Genomic DNA, 13,090 nt, shown 5'->3' with positions numbered 1-13,090 from the left:
CTTCGTATTGGCAAATTAACTTAAATATAAGACGGAAATTCCAGCTCTTAGCTCGTTTTCCGGTTTATGTATACATTTTATACATTTTATAGATTTTAGATATTTTCCTTCAGCTGTTTTATGTTTTTGTGACCCAACTGCATGTTCGTATTGAACGGCCTTGCATAAATCATAATAGAAACCACGCTGAGCCGCAGACAAACACTTCCAGCCCACACACACACGCACACCCACCTACACACTTTCGACCCGCCCACTTTCTTTCTTCTGCGTGTCGCACAAATTACTGTCAAATTTTATTTTAGGCATTTCTTTTGTCGGTACTCCGCAAAGATTATAATATACACAACTGCTGGCTCGAGGGTAACCTTTGTTTGGGGCTTTAACGGGAAACTTACAGCCGTGTGGGCTTCTTTTTTTTAGGTCATTTGCAATTGAGAGACAACTAAGTTGGCTTTGGCAATAGATTTGCTGTGCCATAAAAACAACAAGGGTTCACGAGGTGATCGTATCACATTTCATAGAAATCTATTAGAGAATTAGTTGCATTCGATATCTGAGTTGTTATTGACACACACGTTTACCCCATTTCTAGTTCTCTCTAGAAACAAACAAGCATACATATCATTGACACCAATTAAATCAGCAAGAATTGCGTTTAAGCGGGAAAATGCAAGCGTTGGCAGAATGTGGTTAAAATGAGCAACAACTGAAATCGAATTGGCCTCGCAGTCGCCTCCATTTCGAAAGCTGTTTTCGGATTATATTCTCAAGTAACCATATGGAAACTGCTGACTAGAACAGCTAAACCAAAAGGAAAACCTAGGAAAATCATATGAAAACATTTATAAATTATTTAGTTTGATTGCTTGGTTTACTTTTGTTTTTGGCAACACTTGTTATTATGGCTTAAATTCATAATTATTAATTCAGTCATTTGCATTTAAATAGCTTGGTACAAAAGCAGTTCATTTGATCAATGATTTGTTTTGTTTATCATAAAAGTGGCTCAAGACGATGAGTGAAACATTTAATGGCCTCAAATAAACACACTCAAATGCGTTAAGCAAGCTGCTCAAAAGCTAAACGCACTCTCGTAATAGATACGGCTACGAAGATAAAGATAAACATAAGATCTCCAGCTTTCTCACTAACCAACAAATTACGAGCGCAAAGTAGCGGTACTTTCAAGTGTTGTTGTTGTAGCTGCTCAAAGCTCTTTGATAGCTATTTTGACTCTGGTCTCTGATCTTGGCTCTCAAGTCTCTGCGCACAATTTTATTGTAGCCCCTTGAAAATGGGTCTATTGGTAATGGGCATATGTATGTAACAGGCAGCAGAAGACACCTGTGATCCCATTGTTCCCATCGGCACAGATTCAGAATACTTCAAATCCTCGGTAAGTTAGCCCATTCCTGGGAAATCGATAAAAATCGTTATCGAAATACGCTTATCATTTTCTTGAAAATTGGCCTATTTGCATTGTGCAATTGTATGTAAAAGGGCAGAAGAGGCATCGAAACAGATTCAAATCGTTTAAAATCATCGACAACTTAACCTGCTTATGTGAACTCGATAATAATCGTTATCGAAATACGCTGAGCCCATTATCCGAAATGAGTCTATGGGTTTTGTGCATGTTTATGTACCAAAAGAAAAAGGCACCTCCGATCCCATTGTTCACATCGACGCAGGTTCAGATCGCTTCAAATCATCGATAACCTACTCCGCTTCTGTAAAATAATAACCATTATCGAAATACTATTTTTTGAGCATATCTAGATGCTTATAAGAGCTAGAGACTCCAAAATGTCATGTAAAGCATGCACAACTCAGGATAGCACACAAGGACTCATAACGTTTTAGTCACCTCCCCCCTTTGCATCCAGCATTAAAAGTAAATAATTTTGTAGACTTATAGTCTTATGCTTAGGTATTTATACACATTTGGATGTAAAATTTAAGCCCAGATAATTTTCTACAAAACGGAAAACAAGCAGCGAAGCTAATCAAGGCCAATGCTGTGTTTAGGGTATCTGCTAGTCGTTCATTTCCGATCAGACAACTTATTATTTGCTGCGTTTGCGTTTGGTTTTGTGTTTTTCTCTCTCTCTCACTCTCTCGCTCTCTTAGTCTGTCGCGCACGCTCGCTTGGCTTTTTTGAGCTTATTATTTAGTGTTCCGATTTTCATTACGTGGTTTCGTTCGCCATGCGGACGTCTTCGTGTTTTTGTGTTGTTGTTGCTTTTTTTTATATTTTTCACTGCCTGCCTGGCGGGTATTTAAAATTTCCTCATGTCGATGCCGCTGCGCTCAGTTTCAGTCAGTTTCAGTTTCGGTTTCGGTTTCAGTTCGAGTTGAGCGTGCGTCGGCATTGGCAGCAACTTCTTCTACAGCGATATTTGTGAAGCCGTCACGACAACAACAGAAAATTGTTGTTATTTGGATTTTGATTGAATCCAAACTTTTTGGTTAGTTTACGCCACAAATTTGTTGTACACTGTATATATAAAAAGTAATTTAATGAAATCAAGTGAAACTCGCGTCTCTCGTTAAAGCCTTGAACACATGTGCTTGCCAAATTGTGCTAAAAAAAACTATTCGATATCGAATTGAGAATCGATTGCCAAACTAAATCAATGCGAAACGGAAGCGCTCTGACGAAAGCCGCCGCCGCTTCCTCGCCCCCACGCCCCACAACTGATCTGTGCTCAGAGTTATTCTGTTATTTTATTTTGGAAAATATTTGACACCAGGAAATTAGCTGATCTATTGATCTACTGTGCCCTGTTGACTTGACTTGCTCTTCTATTGACACGCTGCCTTTTCACTTTACCTGCAAAGGCAATTTTCAATTGTTGTTTGTGTTTTGTTTTAACTTTGAGATAGGTGTGTGCGTGGTTGTGTCTGCTGTGTGTGTGTGTGTGTGTGTGTGTGTAGAGTTTTTGGCGACGCAAGTCAAAGATGGTTTGTTTTTCACGTTTTGCGCGCTCTTGCTGGAAAATTCATTGGCGTTGCGTTTGGGCATTTTATTTTATTTGAAGGTTTCGGGCTTTTCGGTTATTCGGTTATTCGGTTTTCTGTTTTGGCCTGCGCCGCACAATTTCTGTCGACATTTTTTTCGACAGCGTGGCCAATTTTGTTTTATATGATTTATTTAATTTCTGCCCGACGGCTACTTTTTTTTTATGATGCCACAAACCGGTTGGCCAAAATGTCCATTTAACTGTGTTTTATTTATTTATAATTTCTTTTGACTTGGCAGCATCCCGAAACAGCAAAATCCCATTGTCTATTTGTTCAACGAACAAAAAAATTTATAAAAAAAAAATCAGAAATAAAGTGCGAATTGCTCGAGTATCAATCTCTTTTTCACACCCATTGGCGGAAGGTATATTCAATGAGGCGCGGCAGGTTCGTTGCCTAAGTCTTTTGATTTAGACAAGTTTGCACGCGACATTGAAAGCATCAATTATGCGAGCACATAGACACACAGGCAAACAGACAACAATTTGATTGAACCCGTCAAGCGTTTGTAGTTTCAATGTTAAGGTCTGACAACAATATGCAAATGCCAGTAACAACAACAACAGCCAAAGGCGGCAATGGCTGAAACAAAGACCCAGCCCCGAAAGTAAAGTGCGCGCACTTAATACGCACTATAAAAAAGCAATTGTTGTTACTGTTGTTGTTGCTGACGCTTTGTTTATGACGACTCGCCCCCAAAAACGGCTATCAAGTTCAGCCAACGCGATGCGTTGCATACAAAAACAAATTGTTACACATTTTGTTGCTATGCCGGAAGCTGCGAATTTCAAATATATCGAAATATATCGATAAGTATATAAACTATAATAAAGCCCAAAAAAGTGAGATTCATGTTGACAGAGAGATCTTGCATCGTTAAATAGAAAGTGACCATAAAATGTGTTTGGCCCTTTTTTTTTGTATGTTTTTTATAAATTCGTCACAGATTTTTTTCTTAAATTTTTGCCAGCCCTTACAAACGTCACCAAAACGCTTTCAGACAGTGTTCGTTTGTTGTTTTGAGTGTTTGCTGTTTGCTGATTGTGGTTGCATTTACGAAATAGGTCAAATGGCTAAACACATAGACGCGTGTGTGTGACTGAAAGAAATTTCAAAAGATTTAATATGCATAAACGATTTTGCTCTCTCGCACATTCGAACACATTGTTGCCCATAGATACCCGCAGTTGGCCATAGATACAGATACTCAGCGACTCAGACGCTCTGTCATTTTGCTAAAACAAAATTAGCAAGCGAAACGCAAACGTAGCAAAATTATGCAAATCTTGAAAAATTTACCAGACACATGGGCTTTTGTATATATATATTTTAACGGATGCATAGATATGTATATACACCTATATATATTTATATATGTATATATGCATATATAGGCAGATGCACACGCGCATTTACGGGCTTATCTATATACTGGGCATAAGTAGAGTTTGTCCTGCCCGAAAACAAATCGCATACAACAATCCTTACGCTCTATTGCGATTCCGGCTGTGATGAATGCATTTATGCGAATCTTCTGAGACTTTGCTTAATAATTCTTGGCAGGCAGCCGTAATATAATGCAAACTTTGAAAAATGCATTGAAACAATGCAGGCCCTGCAAAGTTAAGCCAAATCGAGCAGACCTTACAATTCAGGCGCAATTAGAACTTTTTACCTTAAATCTGTTCGTCACATTCTAGGGATCGCCGGTTCAAATCCAGCAAATATTTAAATGGAGAGCAGTGATAATATCAATAATGAAAAATGAGTCGTTATCAACAATTATAATTGTTTTATTAACGACAATGCTGTCCATATGAAAGATAGTAGAAGATGACAGACAGTATACATATATATTTTTAAATATTTAAATTAGAAAATGTATGTTTCTTTAATAAGTCCAAAGCTGTCGCTTGACCACTGACATTTCAACATTATTGATTTGAGCCGAGCAATGCCGGGTAATTTCAACCAACAAACTTTTTAATTTCGCTCTCAAAGTTTCTACGTGTTTTAAGTGACAAACCTCACTTATTCAAATAAGGGTTTTTCAATCCAATAATAATCAACTCATCATCAAATAAAAACTTTAATACATTCATAAAATAGTAAAAGAAAAAAACTTTCAGGCATTCTATATATAAAGCTTTGAGCAACGGTTTGGCATACAGTTCATTGACTTTGAGCTGAAGCTTAACCGATAGCGCATATAAAACATGGCGCCTTAGGTCAGATAAAATTATGCTGATATTGCCCAAGACCTAGTCCACATAGAGTTTCATTGGTCGATGCGAACGAAACCAGTTTCTGGGCATTGAATACAGTTTGAACCCAGAGCATGATGCGGCATTTTGTGCGAGATCTTAGTTAGCAATTCAATAATGCACCGAGAAACCTTAGTTTACATAATTCTCAGCTCAATGTCAACATTTGAAGTGCCTTGAAAAAAACTCAAATAAAAATAAAATATTTAAACCGAGTCATTGGTCAATTAGCCAATCAGTTGGGTAAAAAATTAATTTTTGACGGCTTTTCATATGTGAAAATTGAAAATTAAGCGAAGGCTATTGTTGTGGCCTGCAATTCGCCAAGCACGCCCCTAGAAATCGGTTGGCTAATTAATTACAAAACAACTGAAAACCGCAATTACGAAAACGATTTAAATGCTAGACATGTTTAATTAGCGTCAGGTTGTCAAAAAAACTGAGGAAACCAAAAATCAAACGATTCGAGATACTATCTGGGGCATTGCTTATCGCTGCGCACAAGCTGGAAATCAAAAAGAAACTTGGCCCTGACCGTGCATCTTAAGTTGCAGGTCTTAACGAAAATAAAAAAAAATCAAAAGAAAAAATATACGCATACATATAAAATGATAAAATAATCAACAACAATTCGACTAGCGTCAAATTCAAAAATGTTTAAATCTTTTATGCTATTCGAATTACTTTTCAACGCGGCCTTGACACAAATTCATGCGTTGAACAAATCACAGAAAATGATCAAAATTAATCTCAAAATGGCTGCGCAGTTTTTGGCCACAATACGCCTGGGACCTTAGGCAACCACAAAAAAAAACGAAAAATAAAAATAAAATCAAATTGGTGTGCGGCACACAGATATACAGCATGTGGCTTGGCTTTGTATATTACACATATTCGCGTAATTAGCCACTAATTCGATGAAGGACTGCGGCTAGCACGCGCAATATTTTAACAACCAAGATAATCAAACTACCTATATGTACATTTATAAAAGACAGTCCTTAAATTCTCACTAAAGCTTCCTTTTAGTTAGCAAAACAGGGCTTTGGAATATTCGACTTAATAGAGAAAGGTTTGTAAGAACCGAGCAACGAACTAACAAACGAAATATCGCTGGTTCTATTTGAGCAACAATTTCCACAAAGAATTTTTACACAATTTTTACACGCTGTACCCATTGAAAATAAGTATAAGGGTATATTGTATTTGTGCAAAATCCAAATGTATGTAACAGGCAGAAGGAAGCATCTCCGACCCCATAGAGTATATATATTCTTGATCAGTATCAATAGCCGAGTCGATCTAGCCATGTCCGTCTGTATGAACGCAGGGATTTCAGAACCTTTAAAAGCTAGAGACTTGAAATTATTAGATGTAGGTGCTTCCTAGTTCCCGCGCAGATCGAGTTTGCTTCTGATAATCAATAACTTGCTCCGTTTCCAATTAATCGATAAAAATCGATATCGATATCCTGTTTTTGGCAATTTTGGTAAATAATAACAAGTCACTAAACTTGACATAGCTTCTAAAATAAAATATATATATGCATTTGATGTTGGAAGAAGAGGGGTTCAGGGTATCCCCTAGTCAGGAGCTCCCGACTAGAACCTCTTACTCGTTAGTATATGTATGATATGATATTGAGCAATAACTACGATAGATATTGCCTGCAGACTGAATATATATGTATGTCATTTTATACCGATCGCCACCCTTATAAAATATGCTAAGCTATTCGACCAAGTAGGGGCAAAACAACTTTGATCTAACAAGTAAAAGAGCGCTGGTTCAAATTCATACAGAGAATTTGTACACAATTTCGGTTTCCCAAAAGTGCAACGTTTAAATTTATTTCTCCATACGCAAATAAATTTTATAATCGTCGAAATGACACTACAAACTTCGAAAACTAGTTAATAAAAGTATAAACTATCACAAATAATACTCTTTTTACCTGTTTGTTTATCATTTCCAATCGAGCTGTTAAAATACCCATCACTTTATCCCCTGGCTCTTCAGTAAATTGGCTTCAGGTTATGCACATTAGTGAAGTTTTGCCAAGCATCGCAGACAGTCTGACGGCCATAGCCAGTGTATTCGCTGTGCGGTGTGTAGTTTGTGCTGACGGCCAACAAGCTGGAAAAGCTATCAATGGGCGTTGGCTTGCGGCTCAGCGTTTTGCTTTTGACGGTCATCCGGAAACGTGGAGGCTCCACGCACTTTCTACATTTCTTGCGCTGGACCTGATCGTTGCGAGCAATTGCGCGATTGACGCCATCAAACCGCTTGTAGACAGGTCGTGGCAGGCCCTGCCAGGCTAGCTTTCTGCGCGGCGGCTGCTCGGGCAGCTCGATATCCTTCAACTCTTCTCGACGCCTCTGCTCGGCATAGACCGTCTTCGGCAAATTGAACACGTGCGACTGCAACAAGGATGATGGTCGATTGGTGGTCTCATCTTTAACGAAATTCAAACGATTGAAATCCCGGGCCAGCAGAAATTGCTTCTCCATGCCGCTGGGCCGACGACGCTTAGGTTGTCCTTGATCCATCGCAGCATGCTGTGGCGGCTCCATGGGCGGCACGTCATTCTCAGCCAGCTGCAATGAGTGGGTCTGAAAGCGACGCACGCTGCTGTCATAGGGCAGAGTGGGCTTAACGAAACCCCGACGCTCGCTGGGGTTGTATTTGGGTGCACCTTCATCCTCCTCCTCGTCAGCAGCAGCGTCCTTCGCCATTTCTTTGGCTCGGCGCTCTTCGGGGCAGGTTGTCCAGGTGTGCCAGTATTGAGCCTCATCCTCCTGATCGCGTTTTTCCAGCCAAGCCTCGCTAGCATAACGGGTATCCAAATTCTCAGGTGGACCTTGCTCATCCTCAGACTTGGGTATATTGTAGCCCTTGCGCGATTCGCGCAACTCGCGCTCCTGTTCCTTCGCCTCCTTCAGGCGCTGCTGGCGACGACGACGACTGTATTCCTCGGCAGTCTGGTCCTCGTTTGCCTGCTTGCTAGGCTTACGAGGATTTTCAGCGGAGAAAAATGTGTGGTGTGTGTATTGCGACACAGGCGTTTTAGGCTCTGCACGTTGCTGCCACCTGATTTTGTTTTCTTCAATGATGCGCTCCTGGCGACGCTGATGATCCATTGTGTCCTGCGTGATGCGACGCCTGGATTCCGGATCCTTGGGGCTGCTGGGTACGCTCTTTGAGCTACCATCAACCATACTATCACCGCGATAGTAGCTCTTGTAGTGGCGATCATCGTAACGCGGATCGAAACGCCTATCTTCGCCATACACATTCTTCATCTGCACACCCGCATCCTCGCCGCGCTTCGACGACCAGTCGGAATCATCCTGATAATTGCGCCGCTGATCCAAACCAACACAACCCACCTGAATATCCTGCGGTATTCTTCGCCAGCCGCGCTGCCGCATAGCACGCGCGCACTGCTTCAGACTCTTTGCCACATTCATTTTTCTTGTTCAGGGACTATCACTGCAGCTTTTTGGGTTCGTTGAATTTTGAAAAACTTTTGTTTGTTATTTGTTTTTGTAAATAATATTTTCCAAAAAGTAGACCAAAATTTTGTGAACTGTTTTCCCCGGGAGCTGAACAAATAATAACAGATCTGATTAACTGTAAAACTCGAAATACAATACTCCTTCAACTTAGACAAGCAATAGAGGCACATTTCAAGGCCTGCTTCGTAAACTTGACTCTAAAAAACTAACAAAAATCCGAAATTTAAATATAAACTATCCATAAGTATTTAACCCCTACCCAATTACAAAACGAGAATGTATGTAGATATACAGAATCTTGTAGATAGGATGTCATATAAAAAAGAGATTTCGAAAAAGAAGAACCGATTCCATAATATCGATCAAATTTGGTCTTGAAAGAGAGCTAGATACTCAAAGCTGGAAATAACTCGTTTAAAGCTAATTTTTTATAAATAAAACGTATACCATACGCAGAACGAATTAATAATTTTAAGTACATCGATAAAAAGTCGATATCTTATGTTATCGGTAAAAATCGAAGTTTTACAATATCGTTAAAAAATTATATTGTACAATATCGATAAAAATTGATATTTACAGTATCGATAATGATCGATTTACCATAATATCGATAAGAATCGATATTTGATAATATCGATAAAAATCGATTTTGAGTCATAGCTCAGATCTTATAAGAGCTATATGCAAAAAACGGTAGGTAATATATCGTATATATGAGGAATATGTACTTTTTTCTTCTCCCTTCCCAATCAAAATGAAGGAAGACTCATGTTAAGTTAATTGTTTTCATAACTTTCAGCGTGCAACCATAGACAAATCCAGCAGCAAGTTGGCGCCACCCACAAATCTAGAGCCCTACACCATGGCCGTCATAACGGAGCATGGCAACAGCAATCACAACATCATCAACAACAATAGTAAAATCGGGATCAGCAAAGCTGGAACTGCATCGCCGAACAGCAGCCAGCGTCAGCTAAGCACCGCCCTGACAGTGCCCGAATTTTTTGCGCACAAAAACATTTTCGTGACCGGCGGCACCGGATTTCTGGGCACGGTTCTAATCGAGGCGCTGCTGGACACACATCCCGATATCGGCACCATCTATGTGCTGGTGCGTGGCAAACGCAACTTCGATCCCAACGAGCGCATCAATCGCTTGCTCCAGAAGCCGGTGAGTGTTAGATATATATAAAAAATCACTATACATCGTCGAACCGCAACCCTTGCCACGCCTCCGACAACATTTGACCGTAGGCTGACCCATTTCGACCCGGGTCTATTATTCAAGACAATTACGGCCGCCTTCATGGTGCGTTAATTTGTCGAAGCCGAAGTGTCTTCCGCTCCGGCCCCTTAGCAGGCCTCTTTAGCGGCTCTTTATAATGCCAACAATTGTAATAACCGCATATGTGAGTACTACATAACATATGTAGATACGCATGTCTTTTTGGCCAGATCTCTTGACACTCTTTCCATCATTATAATTTTAAACGCGCTTTTAATAGCGTAATAACAAAATGTACTTTGTTTCTTTTTTTATTTTTCTATTTTATACACTCTTAAGCAGACTCCAAACATACAGCGTGTTATAATAAATTTAATGAAAGTTCCAGTTTGTTTTCGGAGTACAGAGAGTTTTTATTTCTGTGTAAGGCGTGGGCCTTATTCCTCAGTATTTAGGAGTAGAGCCATATAACGTTGAAAATGCGGATATGAAATATTCTGGCATTGCTCAATTTTATGGTATTGCGAAATATATTTAGACTATCACAGTGTCATAGAAATCAAATTGATCAAATTCGTTTTAAGAGAACATTTTTAAGGCTCTTCAACTCGAACTTTAACAATCGACCCTAATGAAAATGATCACTGAAACATCCATGCCATGCATAATATTAAAAAATGATATATACAAAAGAATCCCATCTGTATCTTCTCAACCCACAGATCTTCCAGAAGTACAATGAGAAAACGCTGGCCAAGGTCGTGCCAGTCGTGGGGGAGCTGACCGAGCCGAACTTTGGTTTTGGCAACGATCTGCTACAGGAACTGATCAATCGTGTGAATGTGATCTATCATAGTGCCGCCACGATCAGGTTCAATTCACCTTTGCGCACTGCTATATTCACGAATCTGACGGGCACCATGCGCACCATTGAGCTGGCCAAACAGCTGAAGCAGCTGTCCGCCTACATCTACTGCTCGACGGCCTTTTGCAATAGCAACAATCGTGGCTTGATCACCGAAGATGTGTACAAGTCACAGTTCGATCCATACGAGATGATGAAAATGGCGGAGAACGAAGAGACCTGGGTGGATTTCACGCAGCAGAAGTGCAAAAGCTACCTCAAGGATCATCCCAATACGTATACGTTTACCAAGAATCTGTCTGAGAATCTGCTCATGGCGGAGATGTCCGGTCTGCCAGCAGCCATAGTTAGGCCATCTATAGGTGAGTCCAGCTACCAACGAAGCTTCCATTAAGAATCAACTATGTCCCATTCATAGTTTACGGCACACTGGAGCATCCCATGAAGGGCTGGGTGGGCAATGCCAATTCGGGGCATTTGGGTTTCCTGGCCGGATTTGTCAAGGGCATCTTTCGCACCATGTCCGGCCGTGCAAATGCCGTGATTGACATCATACCATGCGACTATGTGATCAACAGCTCCCTGGTCATGGGCTGGTATGTGGGCACACGTCATGTGGATAAGCCCGAGATAATACACTGCACATCGGGCGAGGTGAATCCGCTGACACTTTCGCAATTCTGCAACATAATCAACGACAGCGTGGAACGTCATCCGCCCAACAGCTTTGTGTGGAAGCCAAAGACGAAGCTGCGCAATGGCTGGCGCTATAATCTGTTCTTCTATCTTTTTCATCTGCTGCCCGCTATGATCTTCTATATACCGGAGAAGCTCTTTGGCATTGGTATGCCGCAGCACACGTAGGTGGACACCCATCTCCAAATGTGAACTCTAAATAATCCCATATTTAAATTCTGCAGCGCCTACGAGTACATGCGCGTGTTCCAAAATGGCACCAAGGCATTTGATTATTTCCTGGACAAGGATTTCCGGTATTCCATGAAGAATGCCCTGCGCGTCTCCTCACTGATCCATGACAGCGATCGCAAGCGCTACAACTTTGATGCCAGCCGCTGTGATTGGTCCGAGTTTATCGATCGCTGCCTGATCGGCATTAGACGCTTCTACTTCAAGGAGTCGGCGGTGACCACACAATGGCATCGCAACTATTGGAAGGTGTAAGTGTTTTTAATCGGAATTTCCAAGCTCTTCATCTAATTGGCCTCAATTTCAGCTTCAACGTCCTGTACTATGCCGGCTTTGTAGCGATCTTTGCAATTCTCTACTTTGCGCTGACGCCTTTCCTGGGCCTCCCAGTGGGCCTGACGTTGGCTGTCCTCATTTGGGGCTTCCTGGTCTGGTTGTAGGGCTCGCTATGAGAGGATCCTGTTCGCTCATATTGTGCAATATTCAGTCCAAAATAACCTTTCACACCTTCAGCTCAGTCGTCTTCATCGTTGTAATTGTTCTTCATAGGATATATCATGTATTTTTACTTTAAGTTCTCACACTTGAGTACAAGTCAATTGCGAATACGAGTATAGTAAAAATCGAGTAAACAAATCAATCAATATACACTGCAATTAAAACAAGCTTAAAACTTAGCTCAAAACGTAGTCACATTTAAACAAATAGTCCTGGTATATAGTCAAGTAGTCAAATGTTTGTGCACTTGTAAATTACGAAACAAAATGGTAATGATAAAATATTAACTATGTAAACTATTAATGAAATAAAAATGACAATCATAAATGTTAAGCTAAATTTTATAAGCGTTTTTTTATAGTCCATAACATACCTAACACTGACCTGAAAGAACTCTCTTCCATTCCTACTTTTCATCGTTACGAAACTTTTCAACAAATTTATTAATTTCGGATTCGATTCCTAATCGGAGATTAGGTTAAATGCCTTGGCGTGACTTACATACCATATAAGAAATTTGTTTTCTTTCACTAGTCTTTTTATCATCTTTACAATATATTTAATTTACCTCTGCAGTTTCCTATAGTCCTGTACAGCAGCTGAAAAAAAAACAAATTTATTGAACTTGTTTCTAAAAAATACAAAGGATAAGCTTTGGTCCACATATTCCAATTATATTTTATGATTCATAGTTTTGTCCTGCTTGTAATCCTTTTTGAGTTATTTACATAGAACTTATGAAAGGCTACTTAAATTTTCTGTT

At 40.1% G+C, this 13,090-nt stretch overlaps 2 protein-coding genes across 2 annotated transcripts; one reads left to right on the top strand and one right to left on the bottom strand.

The window, feature by feature from the left end:
• Positions 1 to 2,344: 2,344 nt before the first annotated feature.
• Positions 2,345 to 12,650, top strand: LOC115766511 (putative fatty acyl-CoA reductase CG8303). The gene is made up of 6 exons (XM_030710472.1): positions 2,345 to 2,471; positions 9,612 to 9,983; positions 10,760 to 11,264; positions 11,321 to 11,762; positions 11,823 to 12,080; positions 12,137 to 12,650. Exons 2-6 carry the CDS (start codon positions 9,675 to 9,677, stop codon positions 12,267 to 12,269), a joined length of 1,647 nt encoding a protein of 548 aa, XP_030566332.1. The 5' UTR covers positions 2,345 to 2,471; positions 9,612 to 9,674; the 3' UTR covers positions 12,270 to 12,650.
• Positions 7,079 to 8,916, bottom strand: LOC115766512. Its single transcript, XM_030710473.1, has 2 exons — positions 7,246 to 8,916; positions 7,079 to 7,191 (listed from the first exon to the last, which is right to left on the bottom strand). Exon 1 carries the CDS (start codon positions 8,759 to 8,761, stop codon positions 7,307 to 7,309), a length of 1,455 nt encoding a protein of 484 aa, XP_030566333.1. The 5' UTR covers positions 8,762 to 8,916; the 3' UTR covers positions 7,079 to 7,191; positions 7,246 to 7,306.
• Positions 12,651 to 13,090: the final 440 nt, after the last annotated feature.

Source organism: Drosophila novamexicana, unplaced genomic scaffold (genome assembly GCF_003285875.2).
Source record: "Drosophila novamexicana strain 15010-1031.04,08,12 unplaced genomic scaffold, DnovRS2.1 tig00001209-arrow-arrow-pilon, whole genome shotgun sequence".
Lineage (NCBI taxonomy): Eukaryota > Metazoa > Arthropoda > Insecta > Diptera > Drosophilidae > Drosophila > Drosophila novamexicana.
This window is presented reverse-complemented; position numbering and strand designations above follow the sequence as displayed.